Source organism: Nothobranchius furzeri, chromosome 7 (assembly GCF_043380555.1).
Source record: "Nothobranchius furzeri strain GRZ-AD chromosome 7, NfurGRZ-RIMD1, whole genome shotgun sequence".
In the NCBI taxonomy this organism is placed as follows: domain Eukaryota; kingdom Metazoa; phylum Chordata; class Actinopteri; order Cyprinodontiformes; family Nothobranchiidae; genus Nothobranchius; species Nothobranchius furzeri.
This window is the reverse complement of record NC_091747.1, coordinates 30,173,504-30,191,557: the sequence shown is the minus strand read 5'-3', so window position 1 is coordinate 30,191,557 and position 18,054 is coordinate 30,173,504. Positions and strand designations below refer to the sequence as shown.

Here is an 18,054-nt window from a genome sequence, read left to right as displayed (position 1 = left end):
ATATCTCACTGTTGAAGCGGCGCTGCGAGCAGCTGCGACCCAAAAAGTATCAGAACCGCTCACGGCGCATGCGCAATCCTGCATCAACACCACTCGCTATTTAGAGGTGATGCTTAAATTTAAAACTGCGGCTGCAGATAGAGCACCGGTGGAGCGGACTATCTCTTATGGTTTGCAGGACAGGGATTCGCTGTTCATTTTTGTTTCTACATGTTTTATTTTTACTCACAAAGATTGTCAAGAAAGCGTGTTTGTCGTGTTCATGTCAAATTAAACTGATCACAAAACACAGATTTACTTTCTTTATTTCGTTTTCCTAATCCAACCCCCATAAATCCCTGTGTGTCCTCCTGCAGCACTCCCGAAGGACAACAGGCAAGACAAGACAAAAAAGTCTGACGTGTTGAGTAAAACCTGCTATTTTTAGCATATTTTTAGGGCCGACGTGTTGCTACCAGACATGCAGTGTGAGCACATGACTCATGAGATCTGCCCTGCGAGGAAGTCGTACAGTTTGAGCTGAAGCGGAGTGCTACGAGTGAAAAAGTCGCACAGTGTCCGCCCGGCTTAAAGCTTCCGTTTAGGATCCTAAACAGAAAGATAGAACGGTAGCACAACTTTATTCTCACATCGGGGTTTTCAGGTACACTAAAGTCACACACTCAGTCGTTTTAAAGTTTTTTAAACATTCTGGGAAACTGTCAGCATACCAAGTCCGGGGGTGGGGGTGTCATCTTGTGTTCCACACAAGCATGGCTTCTGTTGCACCGTCATGGTGCACTCTCACAGCAGCAGGTTCACTAGTGACTCACTCCATGTAAATATATATTTATATACTTTCGGTTTAATATATTCATAAACTCTGTGTAGATACGTCTATGTGGGTGGTTGTCTTTAACATACAGGTACATTCACTTACCCTGGTGAGTCTTTTTATAGAGCTACAGTCACGTGACGACAGCCACCAAAACCCACAAAATAGCCCCCCAAAAATATGAAGAAGCATACACAACAAAGGTAAAGACCAGCCACAAGCATAAATATAGTCACAGACCTCTGGATGATTCTAAAGTACAAAATAGCATATTTATCTGGATTTGACAACAGTTACAACTTAAGTCTGGGTGCACATAACTCCACACGTGCATATATGAGCTGCTTTTCACTGTGAATTTACTAGAATATAACAGTACAATCTACAATCACTAATCCAGGGGTGCCCAATCCTGGTCCTGGAGGGCCGGCATCCAGCGTGTTTTAGTGGGGTGTCTTCTCCAACAACTTGATCCAGTGGCTGAATCTCCTGTGCTGCAGTTCACCAAGCTCTGCAGAAGCCTCTCAATCACCTGGTGAGTTAAACCAGGTGTGTTGAACCAGGATTAACACGAAAACACGCCGGATACCGGCTCTCCAGGACCAGGATTGGACACCCCTGCACTAATTTAAATAGACCTTGGCATGTCACAAAATACACACATAGGCATTAATAAGTCAAGAAATGAGCCAGCAAAAGGTCATACTGATGATTAGTCACAAAACACTAAAACAGCTGATGTCTGTTTCCCCCTGAAGGCCGTGTGGACGCTCCTTGGCTGCTGGCGTGAAAAGCATGTATTCGTGTACCCACGTTAAGAAAAGGTATTGTATGAAATCTGATAAATGCCCTTCAACTTTGAGCTGCCAGGTCAGGTTGTGGCAAAAATGTGTGTGTGTGTGTATTTAGACACACTTTTGCCACAACCTGACCTGGCAGCTCAAAGTTGGACATTTATGAGATTTCATACCTGTTAAAGGGAGTCTGTGGGGTTACATTTCTTCAGGCTTGAATATCTTTAGCCCATTGCATAAAATGCCCTGAAGTAGATTTGAATTCTCTGGATAATTTGTTGGAATTCTGGAGCTTCATCGCCGACTGGAACCGAAGCGCTCTGCGTGGGTTAACTGATGACTGGGTTCACGGGTGACGTGGCTCTGTGTTTTCTAGGCAGAACCCAGAAGATTTAAACGTGTAGAAAAATAGATGTTTGAGCTGAATATTAAATACATCCAAACCCCTCAAACAGAACAGTGCAGCGACATTAACGTTATTTGGATAACATTCATAAAACTGAAGTTTTTCCACAATGTGACTATCTCTTATGGTTTGCAGGACAGGGATTCGTTTTCAACACTGGCCTGATGATCTTTCCTTTCTCTGGTGTCACTAATGGTGAAAGATGAAACTAAAAGCTGTAAGAGAATCCTTCTCTCCCTGTGCTGCTGATTGTTAGGAGAAGAGACGTTACATTAAAGGGCTCTACCAATAGGCTGCCTAAAGTGGGCTTGGGGCTGGGGTGTCTAGATCCCCGTCAGCTTCCCCCTTCTCCTGGCTGGAGTAGGAGCTCAGGGCATCCCACAGCAGGCTGTGCTGCTCACAGCGGTGGTAACTCCTCCAGTGCTCTATTATCAACTCTTTAGTGTCCAACACCTTGCTGCAAAGCACACAGTTAAAAGCTGCACCTGCTTCTAGTACACCGAGACCACGATAGCTTGCTGGAGAGTGGGATCTGTTGTCATCGTTCTCCTCATTTCTGTCATTGTGGTGGGACATGACGTGTTTCTTGAGTTTGGAAAATGAAAAGAACTCCTCTTCGCAGCTCCCACACCTGACCAAGCTGCGTTTCTCGTTGAGTTGTTTCCAATAGTGAGCGGCATGCTTTACCAGCTCGTTCTCCACCTCACGACCACCCTGCAGGGTCTGGCTGTCTTGGGGACGAATGTGGACCTTCTCTCCATGCAAAAACAGCAGATGCATCTTCATGTCAGTGAATGTGGGAGTGATGGCGTGACAGCGACCACATTTTATTTGCAGCTCCACAGGATCTTCGTAATCCTGTTGATCTGACGGCTCTGGTGAGGTAGTTCTGTAGAAAAAAAGGAGTTAGATGCTTATTTACAACTTTGTTATGACAGCTTAGCCATTTACTCTATGTGAGAACCTCATACATAGAACCGTTGATAAGGAACTTGCACTTGTGTATTATCTGATTCAGTGTTCTCACCCCTCCTCGTGACGGCTGATGGATGGCTCCACAGTCAGCGCAACCTTGTGGACCTCTTTTAGATGACGAAAGTACACCCCGATATATCCGAAGGACTTTTCACAGAACTCGCAGCACAGGGAGCGTCGTGGCCGAACCTCAGAGTGATGAAGCTTTATGTGGGTGCTCAGGCTGCCTCTATAGGCATACTCTTTGCGACACAAGGGACATATGTAGGGTTGACTTTTGGTATGAGAGTTCATGTGGCTCTGAAGATGATGCTTAAATTTAAAACTGCGGCTGCAGATAGAGCACCGGTGGAGCGGACGGCTACCTATGAAGACTTTAGGATGGGGGGACCCTCTCAGTTGGAGCGTTACTGGGGCTGGCTGAGGTGGACAGTTTAGAGCCTTTGTTGTGGTAGCGGTAGGTAGCTGATGACCGATTAAAAGTTCCTGCTCTTGGCCATCTGGTGTAATAGAAGGCAAACTAACCGGTCTTGGAACCGTTTCCATTACCAACATTGGTTTGGGACGAATGCTGCGGTATTTCTTAGAAATATCAACTTCTTTTGGTTTAAAGCCTGTAAAAACCGCTGGTGGTTTATCTGGGACCCTTCTACGAAAAAAGGACAGAGACCTCTTTTTTCGGGCTTCAAAAGCCAGGATGTCCTCCATGGTCTTCCTCTTCCTACCTCTCTTCTTGCCAGGTGGTTTCTGGTGGGTGACAGTAACAGGCGTGGGCTTGGTCTGGAGCTGAATCTGGTTTTGACTGAAGTCTCCAGTGTTTTCTACGTTCTTGAATGTGGTTTCTAAGTGGCTAGTGAGTTCTGTTTGTCCATAGAAGCCTTTTTGTTCATGGGATAAACTACTGAGTTTTGTGGTAGGGATCAGGGTGCTTTTCATTTTAGAGTAGGGCAATATAGGCAATTTGCCCTTGGGTGGGGAAGGAATAATTTGGACTGCTTTACTGAAGATGGCTGGGGACAGGACAGTGATACTGCTTTGGGGCTGAGCTGGTTTAGCCTGGCACAGCCTTAATGTAGGCTTACTTTCCTGTAGAGATTTGCCCATGGAGCTTGAGGGAGTTACAGATGGGCACTGGAGGTTCTGAATAAGGCTTGTTGGGGTAGGTGGATCAGAGCAGGTTGACGTTTGCTCTAATTTGGTGCCTGGACAGAGAACAGCATTATCTGGAAGTACAGCAGTCACAGAGATGTCTGATGAGCTTGAATCCATGAGGATTAATTTTTCTAAAGGTTCCTCTTTTGGAACTAAGGTTTCCTTTATGTGCTTTGTCACTTGTAACTTTTTCATAGTGGCTGACGATGCTCTGCACATCATTGGCTTAATCTGTGGTACTTTACAGACACCAGAGGCTGGTTTCACACTGGCAGCCAGTGGCGGAGATTTACCCTTATCTGAAGTTGTCCTGCTTCTCATCGACTGATATCGAGGAATGGGTAACTTGATGTTTTTCTGGATTGACTGGGTTTGTTGTGGTGGTGACTGAGAGGAGACAGAAGGGGGTAGGGCCACCAGGGAGAATGTACCATCTTGACCGGCTATTTGCATGAGTGCATAATTTTGAGTGGGTACGAGGATTGACTTAGGTCTGGAGGCAGTGGTGGTCTCAGGTAGGGCTGACGGTGGCTGGCAAGGAATGGCTGTAGGAGAGGGAGAGCCCACCACAGCTGGGGCCTTGGGAGCAATGCTTCGGAACTGAAGGCTCTTCATTTGAAAGGCTGGACTCAGTTGTCATCAGCTGAAACACACAAAAAACTACGTTTTACTGAGTCTGGCCATATCCAGTCTTACTTTATAAATGTAACACATCAGACTTGTGTTTTATTACCAAGCCCTATTGTGGATTATTATTACTAATATAGAATAGAATAGACTTTATTAATCCTACTCATTACAGCAGCAAATACACTTAGAGAAAGAGAAGAATAAAAATAAAAACAAGACTACAGGTAAACACACAAAGACACTAAACTATTGTCGTAACCTTCAACCACTAAATTCAACAAATACAAAGAAATGTTTAAAAACCTGAACTGGCTTCATTGGAGGACTTGAATGATCAGTTACACACTTCAAGGCAGAGAGGAAAATTATCTCTGCCTGACCCAAACAAAGTCTTGTTATCAGAATCTGACGCCATGGCAGCCTTGTGAATGCCAACAACAAACCCCCACGAAGGAATGCAGACAGACGCTGTGAAAACCCAACCTACCCCCCCACCTTTGGATTGGTGAACTTCAGCCTGGCGAGGTCATCAACCTCAATGTAATCTGCGCTCCTCCCAAGATCTCCCTCCCACCTGTGGCTACACTGGCTGAGCGCCATACAGGGCTGCTCTCGCAGGGGAAACAGGATCCCAGCCCCCTATCTAAGGGTGGGCTATTGATGTCATTCACAATATTATCAGTATTTATTTATTGCCAAGAAAAAAAAATTTCATGTTAAGCTAATTTCATGATGTAATTTCATCTACTACTCTGTTCATGTGGATCATCAGCACAAAGTTACTAAAGTTGTGAAGGTGAACATGGCTTGAATCTCAATTTCAATTCATATTAGCCAGTAGGATAAAATACTTTTGAGGACTTTTGGCCTCTTCTGGCTTCCGTAACTGCAACCTGGTTACACAGAGGTGGGATGTTGCTAGTCTCTACACATAAATGGGAAAATCCCACCAGTGAAGCGGTGACCCAACACTTCCACTGTCCTATTGGGTGATCCCTCCAGGACAGAGGGTGGCTAAACATGGTTGATAGTTTATCAGTTTATGGGGCGACGGTGGCACAGGAGTTAAGTGCTCGCCCCGTAATCGGAAGGTTGCAGGTTCAAGCCCCGCTCAGCTTGTCGCTGTCATTGTGTCCTTGGGACACTTAACCCACGTTGCTTGCTGGTGGTGGTCGGAGGGACCGGTGGCACCAGTGCTCGGCAGCCTCGCCTCTGTCAGTGTGCCCCAGGGCAGCTGTGGCTACTATGTAGCTCATCCCCACCAGCGAGTTAATGGGTGAATGACTGTATTGTAAAGTGCCTTGGGGGGTTCTAGGACTCCAGAAGGCGCTATATTAAATACAGACCATTTACCATTTCCCTTGGCGAGGGTGAAGTGGTGCACTCCCAAAATAAATAAGCACCTGGGCCCCATCAGACCCCATTAACAATGTGGGAGGGTTAAAATTTTAGGAGAGAAGACGTGTGTCACGGTGGCACGGATGGATGGTGTTGAAGGCACTTGACAAATCAAAGAACATGACTCTCACAGACCTCGTTTGCATCTCGAGGTGACTTAGAGCCCGGTGCTGCAGGCAGATGAGCGCGTCCTCCACCCCCATGTTTGGTTTATATGCAAAATGCAATGGGTCTATTTATGGGATCACCACTGAACTTAAATGGGTGAGGATGAGTCTCTTCGTAGTCTCCATCAGGTGGGAGGTCAAGGTGTCTGGTCTGTAGTGGTCTGGTTCACTGGGATGTGATGTTTTGGGAACAGGAACCACACAGGAGGTCTTCCACAGGATGGGGACCTGCTCTAGCTGAAGGCTCAAGTTGAACATGTGCGTGACGACTTCACAAAGCTGGTCAGCACAGTCTTTGAGCAGTCTGGGGCTGATTCCACCAGGACCCGCAGCTTTCCTGCTCTTAAGCCACCTCAGCTCTCTCCTCACCGGGTTAGATGTAACAGGAGGGGAGTGTGTGGTGCTGAGGAGGGTTGGAACAGTCAGCTGAAACAGTGGAGGGAAATGTCCAGAAAGTTTGGACGCATGTGTGTTCATCATTCGTTAATAAACTGTATTTAAGGTCATAAGAGCTATTAACACAGATAGGACTTTACTGTTGCCCAGAATATTTAACTGAGGATGTTTTTCTACTCAACATCAGACTCCTCAAACCCAAAGCAGTTCTGTATAACCAACTTTAGCCCGTCTTCTTTAGAAGCATGTCTCCGTCCACCAGCTCCAGCAGCAGCCACTACGTTCAAAGTTGACAGAAACGTCAATCTGTGCTGCAACCCCCACAATGAATCCAAGTGCTTCCAGTGAATCCGTGTATCATTTGTTGTCTATTTTTGATGGAAAATCAAAAAGGGAAAAATTGATTGTTTTTTTTGTTTTATAAACTGATTAAAAAACAAAACATGTCGTGTTTTTTGTATTTTCTATTTTTGTCTCGGATCAAAAACATGAAATGGAAAAATGGCCAACATATGGTGTAACAGCTTATTACTCCCAGCATCTTTCGAGATGTGCAGCAGTGTTTTTTTTTCATGTCTTTAATCCTGGCAGTCGAGGGGCACAACATTATATATGACATCAAACAGTGATATCAAACGAGATCTTCTTGTTTTTGGTTTAACAAGGTCTTGCAAGATCTCTGCACGTCTGAGACCCTCCCGATGTGGATTAACGTGCCGCGAAGCACGCAAATAAACAGTTTCACTGCCGTTCAAAGTCACTGACGCCTCCAGTGTGGATTGGGGGTTAGGTTTGCTCTAATTGTCCACAGCAAAAACACTTAATGGAGGTGACTATGAAGCCTTTTTTTTCTTGTCCGAAGTTTGCTAGGACAAATGTGACCTCTCTGAACATTCTTGAGTTTTTTCCTCTGCACCTTTAGCAAATACAGAGACAAACACATCCAGTCAAAAATGCACACATTTGCACAATTGTGACAAGCTGTCCTATTACCTACGCATCTCTGGTCCCATGAAGCACACTCTCTCCGCCCCGGGCTTAGGGGAGACTGGCCCCTTTAATATGTGCTCAGTGGGCTGTCGTGGTACATCCTGAGGATCTGCAGGGGGCTTCTCATACCCCCTTACTTCCTACTACAGTCAAGGAGCAGAGCATGAAAACTGCCCAATGGGAGGATCTTTACCCTCTTCTATAAAATAATACCACCAATTAGCCACAATGCTGAGCTGGCATCAGGGAACCTTAGGTTGTTTAAAAGTAGTCAGACTGTGGTGGTAATGTGGTGTAATCGTGTCCTTTTTATACCAGATTACATGATGGCGGTACAGAAGGGGTACAGGGGTGGTCTCTGCACTGCCACGCTTGGACATAACTTGCTTTTTATTCCAATCAAATTCACGCTCATTAAAGTTTTTGACAAGCCGCTCCTAAATGTGTCTGTGTATTGAACTAGGATTGGGACAATATTACATGTAATTGTAACAAGCTTTGTAACCTGTAACATGTTTTGTAACTATTACTTTCATTTTGTAGCATGTGATTCTCATTTTGTAACACATAACTTTCGTTTTGTAACTTGCAGAAAACAATCAATGTAGAAGTTTCAAATCACAACTCTCAAAACACACATCTCAGTCTACAGTTACAAAACTCAAGTTTACAAGTACAAAACATTTTTGTCCCAATTCTAGCTTCCTTCCCAAAGAACCAATGACAGGCTTTAGCTGACCAGCCAATCATGAGTCTTGGATTCCTGTCGAAGAATATTCCTGTTGGAAGCGAGCTAGAGTAGGGACAATATGTTTTGTACTTGTAGACTGACATTTGTGTTTTGAAAGTTAGATTTTTTTTCTTCTGCAAGTTACAAAATAAAAGTTTCATGTTATGTACCAAAGTTATACGTTACAAAACGAAAGTTATATGTTGGTAAACAAAAGTTGTGTGACTAAATGAAAATTACGTGTTACAAAACAAATGTTACAATTTACAAAACATGGATTACATGCTACAAAACTAAAGTCACAGTTAAAAAACATGTTGCAATCAGAATCAGAATCAGAAGTTTTATTGCCATATGTGTGCCAAGTCACAACATTAGGAAATTGCTGCGGTATTTTGGTGCAGACGGTAAGATAGGAAAAAAAAATGAATTAAGAGATAAGCAAATATAAGAACTAATGAAACACTCATGATAAAATTATTAAAGTGGCAAGATTTAGAGAACAGCTATCTACCCTGTGTAGGTACTAATCTGAGTATTTGCTGAATGTTTCAAGCACAGCATCAGGTCACGTGACTGGGACCAATCAACTTGAGTGGGCTGCCCTAGGATGTTCATTCAAAAGTCCAACTGCAGAGGGGAAGAAACTGTTTTTGTGGCGAGAGGTTCTGGTCCGAATGGATCAGAGCCTTCTGCCAGATGTGAGCGAGTCAAAGAGACTGTGTCCAGGGTGAGACGAGTCTGCTATTATCCGACCTGCACGCCTCAATGTCCTAGAGGTGTACAGATCTTGAATGGAGGGGAGTTTGCAGCCAATGACCTTCTCTGCAGAGCGCACGACACGCTGCAGCCTCTTCTTGTCCCTGGTGGTAGCTCCAGCGTACCACACGGTGATGGAGGAGGTGAGGATGGACTCGATGATAGCGGTGTAGAACTGCCTCATCGACTGTGGTGATAGGTTGAATTTCTTCAACTGCCTCAGGAAGTACATCCTCTGCTGGGCCTTTTTTCTGATGGTGGTGATGGTGGTGATGGTGGTGATGGTGGGCTCCCATTTGAGGTCCTGGGTGATGGTGGTGCCCAGGAAGCGACATGAGTCCACCATCGTGATGGGAGTGTCAGACAAGTTTAAGGGGGGGATGGGGTGTGTGTGTTTCTTAAAGTCCACAACAACCTCCGCTGTCTTCTGGGTGTTTAGCACCAGGTTGTTGTGGCTGCACCAGGACACCAGCCGTTCAGCCTCCATTCTGTAAGCGGACTCATCCCCATTAGAGATGAGTCCGATGATGGTGGTGTCATCAGCAAACTTAATTAGTTTGACAGACTCATGTTTGGAGGTGCAGCTGTTGGTGTACAGGAAGAAGAGCAGAGGGGAAAGAACACAGCTCTGTGGTGAGCCGGTGCTGATGGTCCGTTGGTCCGAGACATTCTTCCCCAGCCTGACTTGTTGTTTCCTGTCTGTCAGGAAGTCAGTGATCCACCTGCAGATGGGGTCAGGCACGTTCATCTGGGACATTTTGTCTTGGAGGAGGTCTGGCAGGATTGTGTTGAATGCAGAGCTGAAGTCCACGAACAATATTCTGGCGTAGGTACCTGAGGAGTCCAGATGATGCAGGATGAATTGTAGAGCCATGTTGATTGCGTCATCTACAGACCTGTTTGCTCTGTATGCAAACTGCAGGGGGTCCAGGAGGGGGGCTGTGAGGGTCTTGAGGTGGGGGAGAACTAGGTGCTCAAATTACTTCATGACCACAGATGTCAGAGCCACAGGTCTGTAGTCATTTAGTCCAGTGATTCTTGGTTTCTTGAGCCCCCTTCAGACAGGCCATGAAAAACGGAAATGTTCCGGACTCTGTCCGTAAGACCTTTGTGTCTGAATACAAACATCCGGATAACGTTTTCCGGAATTTATCCGGACAAAGCCCCTAGTAACAGATCCGGAATTGTTACGGACAGGGTGGCTGATTCAGACTGGTGAGGTAAAGTTCCGGACAAGGGGGAGGGGAGGGGGAGGAGGAGGGGACCGGGGGGCGCTGTGCGCACCTAGGTAGCTCGCTGCTGTAGCATGCAGCGAACCACGGCAGCTCGCCTCCTACGGTACCGCCTAGACGCGCGATGGAGCGCTTCACACCGCTTCAGTGATTCCTTTAACCATTGAGCTTCATCATCCAGGTCTCTTATGCGTCTTCGTTTGCGCAGAATTATGCTTAAGCGCCTCGTAATTTTTATCTTGAGAGGCGCTATAGAAATGATATCTTCTTCTTCTTAACATGAGTCCAATTCTCTCTACCCCCACCACCCCGCCCGCCGCCGTCAGACATCTGGAACTTTTCCCTGCTGTGTGAACGCAGCCGAAAGGACAAGTTCCAGTACAAAAGTGGTGTGTCTGAAAACACAGTTCTGGTTAAAAACCGGATTGAATTGTCCACAAATGTTCCAGAATGTCTATCTGAAAAGGGCTCTAGAGACAGGGACTATGGTGGAGATCTTGAAGCAGGCAGGCACATGAGATTCCTCCAGTGAGGAGTTGAAGATGCTCGTAAACACTGGGGCCAGCTCTTCAGCACAGTGCTTCATGAATGTGTAGATTTGTGGTGGAGGTGTGTGATGTGAAGACCTCATGAGTGGGGAGTGAGGGGGAGGGTGATGAAGGTAAATTCCACAGTGAGTACGTTTACATGCAGCCAATATCCGGGTTATGATCGGGTTATGGTCGGTATTCGGGTTTCTGAGTTGATCAGAATAACCCGTTTACAAGCATAAATAAAGAGTTACCTCTAACGTGCATAACCCGATTTAAATGCGGACGTTGGGGTAGCATCAGGACGTATGGACTACGTCCAGACGCAATATGCGTCATTTCCGGTTCTTCTTGTTCCGGTATCCGTGAAAACAACAACATGTTTCCCAGTTCGGAAGAGATAGCGACCGCGTTTGTTTGCGCTATAGTTTCCTCATCACTCAAAGTGTGGTGCTGTGCCGCGACTCGCCATTTTGCTCCCAACTTGTTGTTTACTTCCGGTGTTCTGGGGCATACAAGACGTCTCGCTACTCAAAAGACCAAGATTCCTTGCGAACAGAGCATGCGCAGAACACACGCTTTGATGGGGATATCCCGATATGCGTTTACACGACCAAACATTCGGGTTAGAAAAGGGTTACCCCAGGTGTAGTAACCGGGTTTTTAAAAACCCGGTTATGAGCAGATCCGGGTTTTTGGCGGTGTTTACAAGGACCTGCGGAACCGGGTTATTGTGAATATTCGGGTTACTGGCTGCATGTAAACGCACTATTGTTGGGGCTGGATGAGGAGTGAGCCCTGCCTGATGGCTCATCAAACCGACAATAGAAATTGTTTAGGTTGCTTGCCAAGAGCAGATTATCGGTGGAGGCGGGGGTTCTGGGTTTGTAGTTGGTGATATTCCTGAAACTTTTCCACACAGATGTTGGGTCGTTTTCAGAGATTTGCTGCTGCATTTTGTCCTGATGCTGGTGTTTTGCTTTGACCAATTCTTTGCTGAACCTGTATTTAGTGTCTCTGTAGGAGTCCTTGTCCCCCTTTTAAATGCACCTCTCTTTTCTAACCACAGCTGTTTGAGTTTAGGGGTAAACCAGGCTTTGTCATTTTTATAACTCACCCTGGTGTGTGATGGTATGATGCCGTCCTGACAGAAGTGGATGTAGGAGGTGAGGTATCTGTGAACTCATCTAAACTGTCTGAGGTGGCCTTCATTACCTCCCAGTCTCAGTTGCAAGTTATGAAACTTGGTACAAGTTAAATGTAATATTGTCCCAATCCTAGTTCCACATCTGTCCTCCACAGTCCCTGTGCAGTCTCTGATGATCTAACGGAGAGAAGCTCCTGGAGCTCTGCATCACTCCAGTTTCTCATCTCAGCTGGTTTACGTTAACAAAAGCGAAAGTTTTACATACATACTATGTTTACTTTTATTTTCAACATTGCAGCAACATTACTACTAAGCTTGATGGAACAAATGGCGCCAAATCCCCACATCGCCATGCTGCCAAGGTGTTTACATAAGACACAGTGGCGACAGTGTTATGCTGATTTTCCAGCATGGTGTGTCTTCTATAAAGGGCCGTTACCAGATGAAGAGGGACTTCCTTTATTACATCTCCTTCCACTACCCACCATTACAATAAACAAAGACTTGGAAACGCTAACGGGTAAGAGCATTTTTAATCTGAATATATTCTGACAGAAACTTGTCGCCTGACATTACATTAAACACGTTTCCATAAAAATAACTTTTTGTTCTCTAATTAATGAGTTTCTAAGGTAATTAAATCATAATCGCTGCTAATTCCCGGCTCTGAGTACACCGCTATGTTTCCTGTTTACTAAATGCAAGCACAGGATTGGTCTAAAATGATCACATGAGAGCCGCTTTACTACTTATGCTGAAAAGAAAGTAGTCCCACATTCAAACAGCGATCAGAATAAACAGCGGGACTACTTTAGAAGAAGAAAGTTTACTTTGGAAATCAGTACGGATGTACTATTTTTATGAAACAAACAGATAGTGGCCTCAAGAGGTAGAAACTAGATGAAACGAAAACAGAGACGACATTGAGCGCTGCCCTACTAACACAGAAAGTCGCCACAACGTCGCATTTTGCGACGTTTCGTTTGTGACGTAGTGACAACGTAGCTGCTACGTTTAGGTTACTATGTTCCACAGGGGACGTTGTTGTTACATTGCTGAAACGTCACACTACAACATCCTCCAAAAGTCGCTTTACAACCTCTGTTAAATGTCCTCTCTGTAACTTATTCGGCACTTTGAATAACAACGTTGCTGCTACGTTGTTACAACGTGATAACTGTAGTTCCAGAATAAATAAAATTTGAGAGATTTTATCATCAAATTAGATTTTCAGCTTATCCATGAAAAATAACACACAAAGATATTTAATCTTTGGGTATTTTAATTGTTTTTTATTATTATTAGAGTTTTGACAATAATTAAATAAACAATTAGTAGTTGCAGTACTTGAATCATGTTTATAGCTAAAATGTCTTTCTAATTTAAAAAAGTTGGACTTTATATTTTATGAAAAAAAAATTCTAAACTTTGTTTACTGAAAAACTCATTTTTGCTGTTTACAAATGTTACTTTCTAAAATCCACCAGCAAGGAAATGTAGGCTAATTTACATGTTACTTGCCTCACAGCATTCCAATGGAATGGCTTGTTGCAACAACCCTGTTCCAGCCAGTTATCTGATTTGTTATGGTCATCACATGTTCCAGACCATCTTCCAATCAGCTTACTCTGCCTCTTTTTTTGTTCTTATTTCATCCCTTCTTTAATTCCACAAGATTTCCAGTTAGTTGCTCTTTGCTATTTGGCTACTTCGGATTTATTTGTCAACCACTCACTCCTTAGTTCGCTTGCTTCAGGTAAGAAAAAGTTTTATCATGTGCTTGTTAGTTCTAAATTTGGTTTACAAAAGGCAATAGCATATATCTGCCCTCAAACAATAGCTACCGCATGGTAGCTTACCTACTGTAGTTTATTCGGTCTGTTCAAGTAAAATCAAACAAACTAACTGGACTTTTCGCTTGAATTAGAATAATATCAATCTAATTTTAAGCAAGATGACTCTGTAACTATTCTATTGATATAACTACAACCAGTGTATTTGTAGAGTTAGCAGTCCAGCTACCGTTAGCCACAAGGTAGCCCCATTGCTAAGCGGTCATTACACGTGTTCTCACATGTCTGCTCGATCAGTAAACCTCTGGGCTAATGTTCTGCCCTAAACGTTTTGCGGCTCAGTGGTTTTTAATAATTAGGTAATGTTTATTGGTGTTTAAGCAAGCCTTTTCACTGTGTCTGTCGACTTTATTGAGATCTTGTGTAGAGAGACGGCCATGTTTAGCTAAACATGAATGGAGCGTTAGAAATTTGTGTTTGGGGCAGGGGGCGTGATGGACTTTTAGCCATTTGAGCAAGGATGTATCTAAAATATCCCAAGGACTGGACTTGGGCAACCCAGTCTTCCAAACTAGCAAAAGAATAAAGAATCAAATTGTTTAGTTAGCTAGTATTAAACATTGTAACACAAAGTATTGCTTTAGTTTGAGATGTGTAGTCAAAAGCTAAATTTTCATAAACAATGGGTGAGTTTGTTGTTTTTTGAACATGCAGTTTATGCAGAAATTCCTGTGGCTATGTGTCTGTGTAAACTTGGTTGGAAACTAATCTCTTTTCCAAAATCTTAGGTGCATTATTGTTACTGGACAGCAAACAAAACCACATTCAGGAACCTAAATGTGGAACATCCATCTCCTGATTGGACTCAACATAGAGTAAGGCTATTTCAGCGCCAAACAGGTACTGCAACTACTACTTGGCCATCACATTTAAATGGTTTCCTTCGAATCTTTTCATATGAACTTGACTGTTATGCTTATTAAGAGGAATATGAAGAAGCCAAGTGTCTTGCCAGGCAGTAGCTGGAAGATTCCCAAGCCGAGAGTGAGAGAGAGAGGTGACCAAACGAAAGGTTAAGAACAATAAGCGGTACCTGTCCAGCTCTGATGATGAAGCAGGTAATGTTTCTGTCATAAACATGTTGTATATTCTTTTTAATAATATAAAATAGCAACAAAAAAAAAAACATATCTGTTTGCTTTCAGGTCCATGCTCTACTGAGAGAACGAGAGGTTAGTTTTGAGCCGATGTTCTACTGCTAGAACTTGTGTTTTTAACTAAATCTAATTTTATTTTGTGGGGTGCAGAGCTCCATAGTAATTTTCTAGCCCAATAATGTTGTCGTTTTTTTTTCTGTTTTTTTTTTTTTCATTTTTTGCAGTTCCCATGGCAGAGAGAACGCTGTTGCTGATAGAACCATCAGCAGAGATGGTGTGTATATTTCCCTTTATGTTTATTTAATTTATTCAGGCCATACTTCAATTTGTCCTCTAGACTGCCCACCAGCTTCTTTAGACTGCTGTCAAATTTATTTGTTTAATTTAGTTTTGATATGTTTTGCCCCCTTCAGTTCCTGTTTCGAAGAGGACAACACTGCCAGCTGAGTCCCTCAACGGTGAAGGTACACATTTTATCTTCTGCTGTAACTAAAATGTCTACTGATTTGTATATTTGCCTTTTAAAACTTTGCACTACTACTATTAAAATGTGTTTTGTCAACTCATAGATTTAATGGCCACAAGTACACCAAGGCAAAGGGTCACCCCAAGGCAAAAAGCCACTGAAGGCAAGTAACTTAAAATACCTCTACCAAAACCTAGAGTGGTGTATTAAAATGTTTTGGTAGATTTTTTTTGAGAACTTATCATTTTATCATTTCAGATCAAGCAGCAGGCATCGCTGATGCTTTAAGGAATAATGCTGCAATCACAGGTGAGATTGAGTTTCCCCTTTTTAAAAGGTCCACTTATAAGTTAAATCTATTATTTGTGTTGTAATTTATGATTCTTCTTTTGTCCAAGATATCTGCAAGTCACTGCTGATAAAAGTGAACATGATGGAGGGGAAAATGCACACCATGGAGAAGCTGCTCCATAATGTGGCTTCTCAGCATTTTGAGAGCCAAACTCAAGATGATCTGCGCCTGGAGCCTTGTAAAGATGCGGAGGACTTTACCTTGCTTGACAATAACTTGCAGGACAAGGCATATTTCCAGCAAGCTGTAAGTAAACAATTGTAGACATTCAGAAAATGGTTTTAATGAAATCTGATATTTTATTTGATCAACTTTGTACAATTTATAAGGTCCGTTTTCTAAGCCTCATTGGAGGACGGAAGCTGGGAGAAAATACAAGACGGACCATGCTGGCTGTCGCCAGCAATGCTGTTTGGTGTGGATACAGCCTGCATGGGAAGAAGCAGAAAGCCAAGCTGTGTAACCTTAAAATATTCAGGCTGATCAAACGTGAGTTGATGCTTTTTACTGGACATGTTTTATAGAATTTCATTAAATCTTACAGCTGTCAGAACTGTAAAACGGTTTCAGTAATCTTAAAGAGCAAGTCACCCCTTACAAGAAGCGTACTTCACTCCTACTTCATGTTTGAAAAATGCAACACATGCTGTTTCCTAGCAGACCGAGAGGGTGGAGCCACTAACAAATACACACACTCACGACATTGTGACATCATAATGTACCAGTTTACATCATAGCATACCTCTTAGCCAATAGCGGCGGCAGATTTAAATTCAAATGCAGTGAAGAGTTTTTACCTGACAACGGCACAACACTGACAGTTTCAGGCAGAAATTTTAAATTTTAACTAAAATGCACTAAAGTGCAAAACTATTCTCTACACGTGTCTGCAGCACGATTAGACACGCATTTATGTAGTTTATCAGAGAAAAATAGTTGATTTGGGGGTGACTTGCTCTTTAAGGTTTCCTGTATATCACCTGTCTGTTCCCAGGTGCTGTGAAGACCTCGCTTCCAGACTCCACAGATAAGGACATAGAGGTGCAAATAATGGAAGTCCTTACGCATGCTCCCCAGAAAGTCAGAAGAGAGGTAATTGATTTATGACTGAAAGCTTGTTGGAGACATTTATGTGTTAATTGCTCACTAATTTGTACCTCCTTTTTTTTCCTTCAGGCTGAAGCACAGCATCGTGCCACACAAATGGAGGCCCATTCTTCTGAGGAGGACTAAGTGAACCTGCACCCTTTCTGTTTTATTTTTCTCAGTTTTGTTCACAATTTTAGATTTTTCTATTTTTATATATATTTTTTTGATCATTTTTTTAAAGCGCCTTGTGGTTTTTATTTTGAGAGGCGCTATAAAAATGTTTTGTTTAAATTGTGTATGCAAGTGTCAAATCTTTATGTAATAAAAAGCTGAAAAGTCAGTTTATTGTCCATCCTGTGAAATTACATCTGATCCTGCTGCCTACTATTCCATTCAATTCAAAAATACTTTATTAATCCCAGAGGGAAATTGATTGCTGTAGTAGCTCAGAATAATAATAATAATCAAGTCATCAGAGTTGTTGTATATTACAATGGCTGTTGGCAGGAAGGATCCTCAAGTCTTGTGAAGAGAATGCTCAGGGTTGTCCATAATTTTCTTGATTCTCTGGAGAATCCTTTGCATTATCTCCTCCAGTGGTTCCGAAACGAAAACATATGCATACTAAACATATGCAGTAGAGCTTTTAAATGAAATCATGACACCGCTGTCCTATATTACTTGTTTTTAAGGTTTTTATACATTTGTTTTTCCATTCTGGTTGTTTTTGCTGTTAATCTGCCATTAGTTTTGCACTATAATTTTCTGTGGTAAATAATTAATAAAGGTGAAAAAAAAGGTTAACCTGAAAACGTCTCTGCAACGTGCCACAAACATTTAGTTGGTACGTTGTCACAACGTTATAATAGCGATGTTGTCACAACATTGCAGTAAAGTTGTGGATATGTCGCGACAACGTTCCAGCAACGTCCTATGTGACGTTCTGACAACGTCGTAGCGGAATTTCACTTTGGAAGTCGCTACTACGTAACATGCGACGTTCCTGCAACATCACAAGGTGTCAGAAAATACGTTGCGACTACGTTGTTGCAACGGACCTGTGTTAGTAGGGTGGAG

General features: G+C 43.2%; 2 protein-coding genes across 9 annotated transcripts in view; one reads left to right on the top strand and one right to left on the bottom strand.

Moving 5' to 3' along the window:
- Window positions 1-604: 604 nt before the first annotated feature.
- znf438 (zinc finger protein 438) overlaps window positions 605-18,054 on the bottom strand; it is a 108,960-nt gene continuing 91,510 nt past the window's right edge. For all 8 annotated transcript variants that reach the window (XM_054751244.2, XM_070553017.1, XM_054751243.2 and 5 more), the window contains 2 exons: window positions 3,042-4,784; window positions 605-2,903 (listed from right to left, as the gene is read on the bottom strand). In XM_054751244.2, the coding sequence (XP_054607219.2) occupies window positions 2,312-2,903; window positions 3,042-4,756 (2,307 nt within the window). In that variant the 5' untranslated portion in view covers window positions 4,757-4,784 and the 3' untranslated portion in view covers window positions 605-2,311. The remainder of the gene's footprint in view (window positions 2,904-3,041; window positions 4,785-18,054) is intronic.
- On the top strand, window positions 15,474-17,317 carry LOC129157544 (uncharacterized). The gene is made up of 7 exons (XM_070553020.1): window positions 15,474-15,534; window positions 15,640-15,699; window positions 15,795-15,845; window positions 15,935-16,134; window positions 16,218-16,377; window positions 16,883-16,980; window positions 17,065-17,317. The coding sequence occupies exons 2-7, from the start codon at window positions 15,645-15,647 to the stop codon at window positions 17,119-17,121; spliced, it is 621 nt and encodes a 206-aa protein (XP_070409121.1). The 5' UTR covers window positions 15,474-15,534; window positions 15,640-15,644; the 3' UTR covers window positions 17,122-17,317.